At 42.8% G+C, this 12694-nt stretch overlaps 1 protein-coding gene across 1 annotated transcript in view; it reads left to right on the top strand.

The window, feature by feature from the left end:
* Positions 1-12694, top strand: part of LOC119965372 (HMG domain-containing protein 3-like) — a 60119-nt gene that overhangs the window by 31974 nt on the left and 15451 nt on the right. The window contains exons 12-15 of the mRNA XM_038796076.1: positions 513-697; positions 2191-2410; positions 4484-4617; positions 10809-10928. Coding sequence (XP_038652004.1) covers positions 513-697; positions 2191-2410; positions 4484-4617; positions 10809-10928 — 659 coding nt within the window. The remainder of the gene's footprint in view (positions 1-512; positions 698-2190; positions 2411-4483; positions 4618-10808; positions 10929-12694) is intronic.

Raw genomic sequence — 12694 nt, 5'->3', positions numbered from 1 at the left:
TTTGTTTTGAATTTTTAGAAAAAGGTCTCAAATATTACTGTAGGCGATAGGCAAACATGTAGGAGATGAAAGAATCTAGGAGAAAACCATTGATTACTGTATTCTAGACATTGCTTTGCTCCATTAAGCACTGAGGATATTATAGCTCAGGTTCATGTTAATGAAGAACACTTGCCTGTCCTGATCTCCCCTCCCCCACCCCATCGCCTACCTAACAGATAGGAAATACTCCTGCCGATCCATGATGGTGACCTCCTGCCTTACTCGTTTTCTTCTGCTGCTAATGCCCAGGTCATTTGTGCCTGATTTGAGCAGGAATTGTAGCCTTTGTTGGTAATAACATTTCGGAGTTAAAATGGCTTGGGTCCCACATCAGTGATTTGGGATAAGCAGTAGGTTAACCAAACCAGACCCATGGTGACCTCTTGCCCCCCCCCCCCCCCCCCCCCCCCCCGCCCCCCCAACTGAAAATTGGTGCTGTTATCTAACATGTGGACTGATTTATTTTCCAGAGAAGATCTTGACTGACGACCAGCTGAATCAGCTTCAGGAGCTTCTGTGGAATGGTTATTGGGCATTCGAGTCCCTCACCATTCGTGACTACAATGACATGATTTGTGGGATCTGTGGAGTAGCACCTAAGCTAGAGGTAGCACAAAGAAGCCCTGAGAATATCCTTGCACTGAAGAATGTTGAGGTATGGTTAAACATTAGTGACTTCAGATTTTACAAGTTTTCTTAACACTTGCAAAGCCTGCTCAATTGGATGAACCAACTCGTCTTTGTGTTCCATCAAATGTTAATCGTCTCTGCTCGATCTACAGTCATTTAAAGCCGATATCCAGATTATTGTTTTGGAATTATTCCTGGATACCTGTTATGTCTAAACCACAGATTTGCCTGAGATTTTTCTCAGTGATTGTGCAACTGAATTTCTTTATTCTATCTCTGGATTTGACACTACTTTTGTCAGAATACCTTAACGTTCTAAATTTCGGACTCTTAATAGGTTTGTTTCACTCTGACAAAGTTTAAGTTCCAGAGATTCCAGAGTGGAAAGGGTATCGGCTGCTGTGTCAAAATGACTGGATATTAATGCAGGACGGAGATACTATAAATTTAATTGAAGCAGAAGCAAGGGTCCTGCTATTGTTATTAATTTATGCTAATTGCACAGCCACCTCTTGATACATAATATCTCAATTTAACATTTTTACTTTGGCTGCTGAAGGTGGATATAGATAATATTTTGACCCCTGTTAGTTTATTTGTAAACAAAATACATTGAACAGATTTCAACAAAACTTGGTACATAAGTAGGGTGTGATCGAATGGAAGAGCTGATTAATTTTTGCAGATGAAGCAGATCTGCATCCTGGAATTTTTTAAAGATGCATTAACTTTGGGAGATGGGGTGAATTTACTTTTATTTTTAAATGTTGTGGGTTGTCACAGCTGCTGTGGTAGAATTTCTCTCAAGCTATCAAAATGTGATGATGTGGAGATGCCTGCGTTTGACTGGGAGAAGTCTTACAACACCAGGTTAAAGTCCAACAGGTTTTGTTTCAAATCACTAGCTTTCGGAGCACTGCTCCTTCCTCAGTTGAAGAGGTAGGTTCCAGAAACATATACATAAGCAGTGCTCCGAAAGCTAGTGATTTGAAACAAACCTGTGGGACTTTAACCTGGTGTTGTAAGACTTCTTACTGGACTCACCCCAGTCCAACGCTGGCATCTCCACAGCATGGCTACCATCGACAATGCAAACTGCCGGCTCAAAGTGGAGAGGATCTCCAAGAAGATCGCGCACATAGACACTGACATTAAGTTTCTCCAAAGATGCAAGAAAGCAGACAAGATCCTGAAAGGGCTACAGATAGGCATTGTCTTGTATCTTTGACGTTGTCACTATCAAAATGTGAGCAGAGTTTTCAGTGCAGGTTGTTGGATGTGGATTGGCCTAAGGCTGCCTCTGAGATGGAAGTTTTCAGAAAACATTTTTTTTCAGCTTTTTATAAGGCATCAACCAGACAGGGAAAAGCCTAAAGTAAGAACCATGTAATTGTAATAATTTTGAGTTAACACAGTGTGGCAGAGATGCACGTTTACTGGGTGCTCGCTTTTACATACTATTCATGGTTTTACCTACGTGTAACTTTTAATTTTTCTTTCTCTAACACACTTTTCCAGTTTACCTGGCCCGATTTTCCTACCTCTGATGAAGTAAACGTGGAGGATTTTTGGTCCACAATGGAGAATGAAGCCATAGAGCAAGCCGCATTTCCATCCAGTATCCCCATCACAAAATTTGATGCCTCAATAATTGCTCCATTCGTTCCGCCACTCCTGAGGGCATCTATCGTGGTTAACAGTGAGAAAGATAAAAACCCTCAGCCACAGTCAGTTGTTGGTAAGACAGCTTTTTTTGAGAGGTTCTGCACAAGTCCCTGATCTTGCTGAAGGGCAACAAGGAAACATTGACCAGAGGCTAAGAATTTCCACATTTTCTTCATGGCTTGGGGTGGAGCAAAAATGAGAGTCATAATACCGCCCTAGCGACCATCAACATTTGATTTTAGTTAATAGTATAGTTATTAATCCAAAATAGATTATTGCTAGGTAAGTGACTGTCTGTTTGGATGACTGTCGTTCTCTCTGTACTTGCATGGGCTTCCTCCGGGTTCTCCGGTTTCCTCCCAAAGATGTGAAAATTAGGTGGATTGGCCATGATCAATGTGCGGGGAGAGGGCAGGGAAGTGGGCTTGGGTAGGGTTCTCTTTTGGGGGTTCAGTGCAGGCCCGATGCGCCAAATGACCTCCTTCTGTACTGGAGACGTTCTATGGTTCTAAGTGTTTTTTGATTATGATGTAAGCATTAATCTCTCATTTTAATATTGTATGTTAGCTATATGCATCTAAATATTACGGGGTGGAGCAGGGTGCAATAAAGCGCTGAGGGCTCATTAACAAGGGCTGAGTGGGACTTCTGACCTTCACTGGGGCAGAATTCCTGCCCTCTCAGGCTACCAGGCAATTCATAGAATCATAAAATTTACAGTTCAGAAGGAGGCCATTCGGCCCATCGAGTCTACACCAGCCCTTGGAAAGAGCACTCCACCCTATCCCGGTAATCCCACCTAAACTTTTTTTTTTTGGGCACACTTTAACAGCAATTTAGCATGGCCAGTTCACCTAACCTTCACTACTTTGGACTGTGGGAGGAAACCGGAGCACCCGGACTAAACCCACGTAGGCACTGGGAGGACGTGCAGACTCTGCACAGACAGTGACCCAAGCCGGGAATCGAACCTAGGACCCTGGAGCTGTGAAGCAACTGTGATAACCACTGTGCTATCGTGCTGTGCAGCATTGACCAGCAGCTCCATCACTTTAAGCAGCACCAGGAAGGCAGCTGCCGCGAATGCAGCTGAAAAGGGGAGCCCGAGACCTCGGATCCTCGAAGCAAATGGGTCCGGATCTATAGCTGGGAGGGTTTGGCAGTGTTAGGGAGAGGGGCGGTGAGGTGGAGAAAGTAGGTTCAAGGGACGGTGCAAGTAGGAAGGAAGGGCGAGTTCAGTCTAACAGGTGCCGCCGCCGATTGGTAAAGGGCAGCCCCTGAAGACGACCCTCGCCTTCCTTCCCAAACTTTAACCATTTGAGGTTAAAAATTGGTCTTGCTGCTCCCATCCTGCGTCTCATGCCAAAAGTATTATGTCACAAGCAATGTATTATTAGGATGTTTCCACTAATAGGGAAAACTAGAACCTGAGGGCACAGCCTCCTTTAAGACTGAGATGAGGGGAATCTCTTCAGCCAGCGTATGCCGAATCTGTGGAACTCTTTGCCGCTGAAGGCTGTGGAGGTCAAATCACTGAGTGTCTTTAAGACAGTGATACATAAGTTCTTGATTAATAAGGAAATTGAGGTTATGGGTAGAAAACAGGAGAATGGGGATGAGAAACATATCAGCCGTGATTGAATGGCGGAGCAGACTCGATGGATTCCACTCCTATGTCTACTGGTCTAATAGTCTTTAGAACAACCTTAATGGCCCTTAATTAGTCATTTTAAAATGGAGGGTGGGCATCCAAATTTTCTGCCTGCCTGTATTTTGGAGGTGGGCTGAGTACTCACCCCCTGTGCCCCCTGCAGGAAGCTCACCTGCCAAAATTCAGCCCATGTAGTGCACAGTATCTCACTTTTCATTGGACATTTTGCTGAAGGACAATATATGCCAGTTATTATGTGGTCCACCGTGGCCTGTACCACTTGACAAAAAGATCATTACTTTTACGATATCACGGCACCAATATAGTTTAAACAAAGATGCTGATCATAATTTAATTTATCCTTTTTAAAAGAAAGAATTAAAATTAGAAAGCGTTCTTTAATCTGTATAGATACTTCACTTCATCTAGCTCATAGAGAGACTTTCTTCTATAATTGATCCTGAATGAATTACATGCCATTCCTGCCTTCAACAGGAAATCCAAGAGTGCTGGTAAGACTGTTGCATGATGAAGTTTTCAAACCAGAGGAGCTCAACTTCTACAGTGAAGCAGAACTAAAAAACTTGCTCATGTCATGTGACATCCCATTTCATCCCAATGACTCCAAGGTAAGTCGTCTGTGCAAAACCAGGAACATGAACCAAGAAAAACCAGCCTATACAGCTCACCTCAATCCACCACCCTCCTCCATTCATATCCTTCATATCCTGCTTCAAAATGCATTCCAGCCTAAATACTTTTTCACCTTAAACAAGCATCTTGTTTCTTCGATACTGCTCCATGCAGAACAGTGAATTTGGGAAATTTAGTTTTGAATACTTCAAAAGACACATTCTTTAGTGCACTCAAATTGAATACCTGAAGCCCTGCAAGAGGACAGGTTCACATTGAATCAAGTCACATTCTCTGACTTTGTGCTGTATCAAAGATTAATCATTAGTATGACATTTTGACTCTAATTCCTTGACTGTAATTCTTTAAACTTCAGAGTTGGAGAAGCATGTCATTCTTGCCATATTTGGTGATTTTAGTATGTTACAAGACACATATTTCGGTTTGGAATAATTAGTTCTGCAAGTCTTAATATAATTGCCCAGTTTGGGTTCCGCCAGGGCGACTTAGCCCTTGATCCCATGACAGCCTTGATTCAAAAATGGACAAAAGAGCTGAACTCCAGATGTGCGGTGAGAGTAACAGCCTTGCATGTCAAGGTTTCATTTGGCCAAGTGTGCCATCAAGGAGCCCTAGCAACACTGGAATCAATAGGAGTCAGGAAGGGGGAAACTCTCCACAAGGAATCGTACACAGCACAAATAAAGATGGTTCTGGTTGTTGAAGGTCAATCATCTCAGCCCCAGGACATCACGGCAGGAGTTCCTCAAGAGGGGTCTGAGGCCCAGCCATCTTCAGTTGCTTCATCAATGACCGTACTTCCATCAAAAGATCAGAAGTGGGGATGTTTGGCGATGATGCACACTGTTCAGCCCAATTCGTGATGCCTCAGATACTGAAGCAGTCCATGTCCAAATGAAGCAAGACCTGGACAATATCCAGGCTTGGATTGATAAGTGGCAAGTAACATTCATGCCGCACAAGTTCCAGGCAATGGCCATTTCCAACAAGAGAGAACCTAATTATGGCTGAATACCCCACTATCAACATCCTGAGGGTGACCATTGCCAAAAAACTCAAATGGACTAGCTATATAAATAGTGTGGTTACAAGAGCAGATCAGAGGCTAGAAATCCTGCGGCGAGTAACTCACCTCCTGACTCCCCAAAGCTTGTCCACAATCTACAAGGCACAAGTCAGGAGTGTGGTGGAATACTCTCTCCCACTTGCCTGGATGAGTGCAACTCAAAATCCCTCAAGAAGCTTGACACCATCCAGGAGATTGCAGCACAGTTGATAGTCACCCCATCCACAAACATTTACTCCCTACACCACCGACGAACAGTGTGTACCATCTATTAGATGCACTGCAGGTACTCACCAAGGCTCCTTAGACAGCAACTTTCAAACCCACAACTACTATCATCCAGAAGGACAAGGAAGCAGATATGTGGGAACATCGCCATCTGAAGGTTTCTCTCCAAGCCACTCGCCATCCTGTCTTGGAGATATATCATTGTCGATGGAACACCCTACCTAACAGCACTGTGAATGTTAGGACTATAGCGGTTCAGGAAGTCAGCTCACCACCATCTCCTCGAGGGCAATTAGGGATGGGAAATGAATGCTGGCTAAGACAGCAAAGCCTACATCCCTTGAATTAAAAAAAACTTCTTTTTTTTAAAAATTCATACAAATCTTTAAAGGCTGGTTAAAAGCTCAGATTTTTTAGTGGAATTTTTCTTCTCAATGCTTATTTTGAAGTTAAAAATTGAACATCAGAGTGAAAATTAGTATACAAAATCAGTAAATGTAGAGTATACCTCTTTTTTTTTTAAAAAGGCTAGTTTTTACTTTAATGTACAACTCTTGTTTAAGCAACATTCCCTCATTATTTAACCTTTGGAGTCCGGGTGTCATTCTCGTAAATATATTCTCTGTAAGGAAGGAGAAGCTCAATAAGCCAATCCTTATTCAATATTTTCTTCTGAAGCATTACATGCTTGCCTGACCCAAGTAAACAAATCTATTGCAAAGGCAAAAGTACAATCTTGGGACTTCAGTATTATTAAAATAACTTAAAAGAAGCCCTCTTTAGATCAATGTAATTTGCCCTAATTTCTCCACAGAACCTGCTTTATAGGTTGCTCTGTTCTGATAATCCATGCGAAAATTAATGACTTTCTAAATCTTCATATGTGAAATAAAAATTAGATAAGATCGTGGGTGGAATTCTCCCATGCCTGATAATTTAATTCAATCGGATCATTTGCTAACTTTGCTGAGGTTCCTCTTTTAAGGATCTTGGGGTGCACTAGATTGTATAGCCTAATATTCCGATCCATGTTTTTTTGCACATTGTGGTAATAACCCAAGCAGTTAACCAGGATAATTTTCTGACTCTTTCCAATACTGTTTGTGTGATCCTAGGATGGGTAGCGTAATTGCTGTGCATTTTGTTTTGTTTTTTACATTGAAATTAACTATCAGACTGTGAAGACATTCTTGTTCATGTCCATTTCAAACTTGTGCCATCTGGCTTTCAAACAGTTTAAGAACGTTTGACATGGGTGTTCCAGTTGTTAAGGGGAAATTTAAGTTGGACTGTTACCTCACAATCTGTTCATTGTCAACTTTAACTCTGATCCTTGTAATCCAGCTGGCACTTCACATCTGTATGATGAAGATTGCCAAAAAATTTCAAGTTGCTAACTAATGTTGGATTTCACATTAAACTAATCTACAATGTAACCTGCTGGGAAAATGCCATTCTCAAAAAAACAGTGATGTTTGCAGAACTTGTGTCTGCCTGTCCAACAGCTATCTGCCAAAAGGCAACTATGGCTTTAGGTGTAGCATTCAGAGTTAACATATGTCTTAAAATCACCATCTCTTTCTATTTCCAATTTACTATTATGTTTTTATGTAACTAAATCCATTTAACTTGAGCCCTACCTCCATTCTTTCGTGTGTGCGTTTTGATTGCTGCTATGAACATGAGCCTATCAATCTTTTTCCACTTTTGCTCTTTCCTTTTTAAATTCCTTTCTCTTTACCCCTTTGAGACTGTCTTTTGTGGCATTCCTTCATTTCCTTCTCTTTCGGGTATTCTGCCCTTGCAATTCCCTACCTCAGTACTCCTAACTATTCTGCTCTCATGCCACCATCCCAGATTTAGCTCCCTATTAGATGAGCTTACAGTTTCATTTGTGCCTTTCTTGGCATCCTCTGGCTCATCTAGATGCTGGCTTATTACAAGTAGCAACCCCAATTGCCGCCTCCTCCTCTCATCGACCTTCCCATCCTGTATGCCCCCTGGGGCTTAACCTTGCTCAGCTTCCTGTCTAACTCCCCCCTCCCACTGCTGACCCTGTGGACTCTGACAGTGGATCAACACTCTATACATCACATTTCAGAGTGACCATTCACTGTGAACAAGCCCCTTGCCTTCCATGAACTTATTGTAGATGATTGCATCAGCGTTATGGCCCCAACAAAAACCTGACAGATGATGACACCTGACCCTTAAATGAAGCCTCCCCTACTGGCTACATCTTCCAACCCTTCCCTTGTCAAGACCATTGCAGTGGCAGTGTGGTGCTTATCACCAGATTGCACCTTGGCCTTACTTCCTATTCCTCTTGAACTTCTTGGTTGCATTCAAGCTTTGTCTTCCACAGATTATTTCAGGTACCCAGCCATGCCAACAGAATACTACTGCTTTACAGTTCCTCAATAAAGAGTCACCAACCTTCTGATTAGCTTGGTTATCTAGCTTCTCGCAAGCTGACTTTAAATCTATTTCCTGCAGATGTCTCTACAATTCAGAGCCATTACCCCATCTCTTTAATTTCCATGAACAGGACCTTCTTCGGATTCCAGTTCTTTATTCCTTTGACTTAACTGTCTTCCTGCAGCATTCTTTGACCCCACTTCCTGGGACATTCTTTTCTTCTTTTGGGAAATCTGCTCTCTGCAGTTCTCTGTCCTGTGCCCAGTTACTCCTGGCACTAACTTACAATTAGCTCAAAAGCTCTTGATGGCTCAGTGTGGTCCCTGGTTCCTAAGCAACAACCTAGTTTTTCTTTAACCCCTATTTGCTTTAATGTCATAAAACCCTCATTAATTTGCAAGCATCAGAACCAAACTGAAATTATTAACCCTTTCTTAGCTTAGTTAAAGCATTACCTTATTTCTAATACTCGCATAACTATCAATTATTTAAAACTACCTTTATTTCCTGATCGTTACTGTGTCAAAGGTAAACTTTGCTTCCTTGTCCTTTTGGACCTATCTGTGGGACTACTCTCATCTGGTTCAGTTCTTATCAACCTCAACATTGCTAGAGAATCACCTGCAGTCCTTTTTCTCCCTGCTTCTGTGTCGGTAAGCCTGGTTCTATCCTTGGGCCCCCCGCCCCTATTTCTCACCTACATGCTGCCCCTTGGTGACATCATTTCTGACACAATGCTAGTGTTCATATTGTATGCTAACTGCACCAAGCTCGACCTCACGATCCACCTTTCTTGATGAATCTACTATTGCTAAATTATACGACTGCTAATCCAACATGCTGTACAGGATGAGCAAAAAACTTACTCTAATTAAATATTGGTCCACACTCCAAACTCTGTTTTCCAGCTACCAACACCATTTCTATCGCTAGCAACAGTCTGAAATTAAGCCAATTTTTCATGAATGTTTTTCCAGAAATAAGCTTCTGTCCTTAAACTCATGTCATCACTAGAACTACTTCAACCTCTGTAACTCTGCTTTTTTCTCAGCTTATCTGCTGCTGAAGCCCTCATTGATGCGTGTATTACCTCCAGATGGCACTATTTCAACACACTCTTTGCACATTCTACCCTCCATAAACTTAGTTCATCCATGTCTTAACTTGCATCAAGTCCTATTCCCCTATCATCCCCGAGCTCACTGACTTACATTGGCTCCCAGTCAAACAATGTGTTAATTTTAAAATTCTCATTCTTGTTTTCAAATCCCTCCATGGCTTTGCCCCTCTTTATTTATGAAATCTCCAGCCTCACAATCCTTTGATGTATCTGTGCATCTTGAATTCTGGCCTCTTGTGGAACCTCAATTTTAATTGCTCCAGCATTGATGACTGCGACTTCGGTTGCCTGTGCTGCTGGAATTCCTTCCCTGCACCTGTCTGCATCGTTCCTTCACTTTCCTCCTTAAGACACACCTTAAACCTACCACTATGACTTTGACAAGACGTATCATCATCTGACCCAAAATCTTTTGTAGCTCATATTTTGCTTTACAATGCTCCCATGAATCACCTTGAATGTTCCATTACAAGGTGCTGTATGAATATAATTTATTTCTGTTCTATGTGCTGCAACAATGGGGTGATGAAAATTTGAAGACAGAGTACATTATATGGAGGATGCTGAGTAGGTCTTGGTGTGATATTACATGTTTTGGGTTATTTAAACTATCTGTAAAGCATGATTGCAACCATGTTATTTTCTACCCGAACTCTACATTTGTGTAATTGGTGCATTGCACCGGAACTTGTGCGGTCACTTGAATTTTCTGTTTTTGATGGCTCTTTCGACCTTTTTAATGAACATTTTGCCATTAACAACAATAGCAGTTCTGTAGTTTCATTCTCAACTCCCCAAGACATGTTGGTAAAAGTTCTGACCTTTAAAGCCAAACAAACTTGAAGGTGCTGCAAGGTTGATGGCTTTTTACACTTGCTAAGTTTGTCTCAGCTGGATTGGACACTACAAATTACCCATAATGTTTGCTGGGCAAGGTGGTGACGGTCAAGATCCTTGCTATCCACTGATATCACCTGGATGGTGCATCAATGAGGCTCTGAGGAGAGCACTGGATTAGTTTTAATTCTGGTGATTTCCGTGGTTGAAAGCTGTATCTATATCTTTGGAACCAAGTTTGAGCGAGAGTCAGCATGGTCAGAGAGAGGGAGGAAAACTGACAAACCTATTCCCAATGTTCCTTACTGACGAAGCAGTTTTTCTCTCACGTTCACATTTTAAAAACTGCCTTGATTTGAACGCACACCAGAGTTGAGCCTAAGAGATAGATGTTCTTTGACTCCTTGCCAAAATGTTTTTAGAATGTAGTTTATTAAACAATTAATGAATATGCTTTGACTTCCCTGTGTAATGTGCGCCTCGTACATCTTTTCCAGGATCATTTGTGCTCTTCGTTATTCAATTTATATTCCTATGTGCTGGATGGATCAACTTCACAGATGCAACCTCCATGTGATGTGACAGGAGGAAAAGTATATAAATTGTGTCTACATCAGGTAAGGTGTGGTAGAAAGCAAACATTCTGGTGTTTGTCATTGAAATATAGCTATTAAATAACTTTAAATATTTTTTATTTAACTCTCAATCTTCCATCTTAAAGGGAAGTTAGCTTCAAACATTCCAACCAGTATCCTCTCAGTTGGGACTATTGCATTTACCATTGTGGCCGCCTAAGCCCCTGCTGCTGAGTTGCCTATGTGTAGAATGGAAGATCATAGATTATCATAGAATTTAAAGTGCAGAAGGAGGCCATTCGGCCCATCGAGTCTGCACCGGCTCTTGGAAAGAGCACCCTACCCAAGGTCATCACCGCCACCCTATCCCCATGACCCAATAACCCTACCCAACACTAAGGACAATTTTGGACACTAAGGGCAATTTATCATAGTCAATCCACCTAACCTGCACATCTTTGGACTGTGGGATGAAACCGGAGCACCCGGAGGAAACCCACGCACACACTGGGAGGATGTGCAGACTCCGCACAGGCAGTGACCCAAGCCAGAATCGAACCTGGGACCCTGGAGCTGTGAAGCAATTGTGCTATCCACAATGCCACCGTGCTGCCCTAAGATGATCCACTTTGCTGTGACGAGGTGACCTGGGTGCAGTTGGGCCTGTGATAGGAACTATTGATAGTGAATCACATGCTTTAGATTCATTACTAATGCTTGGTTGCATGATAAATCAGAGTCTCTCAGGACTTTGTTCTTTTGGGGGAGGGGGGGGGAGGAAGGCATTCTAGATTTTATAACCAGGTGTAGAATGTACAAGCCAAGAGCTAATGTGTGAATAATGTGATGGACAGGAGGGGATTTTAATTTAAAAGAGCCCTGATATTTTCCCTCACTACCATCCATAAACAGAAAGGTGTTTTTTTTTTTGGTTTTCGATTTCCTCTTTTTAAATGCTGTCGTACTTTCCCAATCCTTCAATCTTGGATTGATCCAGTTATCTATTAATAGCCCCACAGAGGGAAATGTTTAGATATATGTAGAAAGGAGATACGGAGCTTCCCAGAGGAACCGGCCTCCACATTGCTGGAGGAGGTCCTGCCGACGGGGGGACTGGAGAAGGGGGTGGTGTCAGCAGTTTACGGAGCTATTTTGGAAGAGGGTAAGGCATCACTGGAAGGGACCAAAGCAAAGTGGGAGGAAGAGTTGGGAGAGGTTTTAGAGGAGGGGTTCTGGTGTGAGGTGCTCCGGAGAGTAAATGCCTCCCCCTCATGTGCGAGGTTGGGGCTGATACAACTGAAGGTACAGCTGATACAGAGCCCACCTCACGAGGGCGAGGATGAGCCGATTCTTTGAAGCAGTAGAAGATGTGTGTGAGCATTGGGGGGGTGGGGTGGGGTGGGGAGGTGCCGCTAATCATGTTCATATGTTTTGGTCCTGTCCAAAGCTGGAGGATTACTGGAAGGAGGTTTTTAGGGTAGTTTCCAAGGTGGTGCACATGAAACTGGACCCGGGTACCCGGGAGGCCATATTCGGGGTGTCGGACCAGCCAGGGTTGGAAATGGGGTCGGAGGCAGTTATCGTAGCCTTCGCCTCGTTGATCACCTGAAGGCGGATCCTGTTGGGATGCAGAGCAGCCCCTCCACCCTGTGGCGTGGCAGGGGGACCTGTTGGAATTCTTGACTCTTGAGAAGGTTAAGTTTGAAGTGAGGGGAAGGACAGAGGGGTTATACAATTCATGGGCATTATTCATTATGCACTTTCAAAAACTGGATAACTTCGAACATTAGTTGGGGCGTGTGGGTGGG

Source organism: Scyliorhinus canicula, chromosome 4 (assembly GCF_902713615.1).
Source record: "Scyliorhinus canicula chromosome 4, sScyCan1.1, whole genome shotgun sequence".
NCBI lineage: Eukaryota > Metazoa > Chordata > Chondrichthyes > Carcharhiniformes > Scyliorhinidae > Scyliorhinus > Scyliorhinus canicula.
Note: the sequence above shows the minus strand (reverse complement) of the source record. Positions and strands in the feature narration are given on the sequence as shown.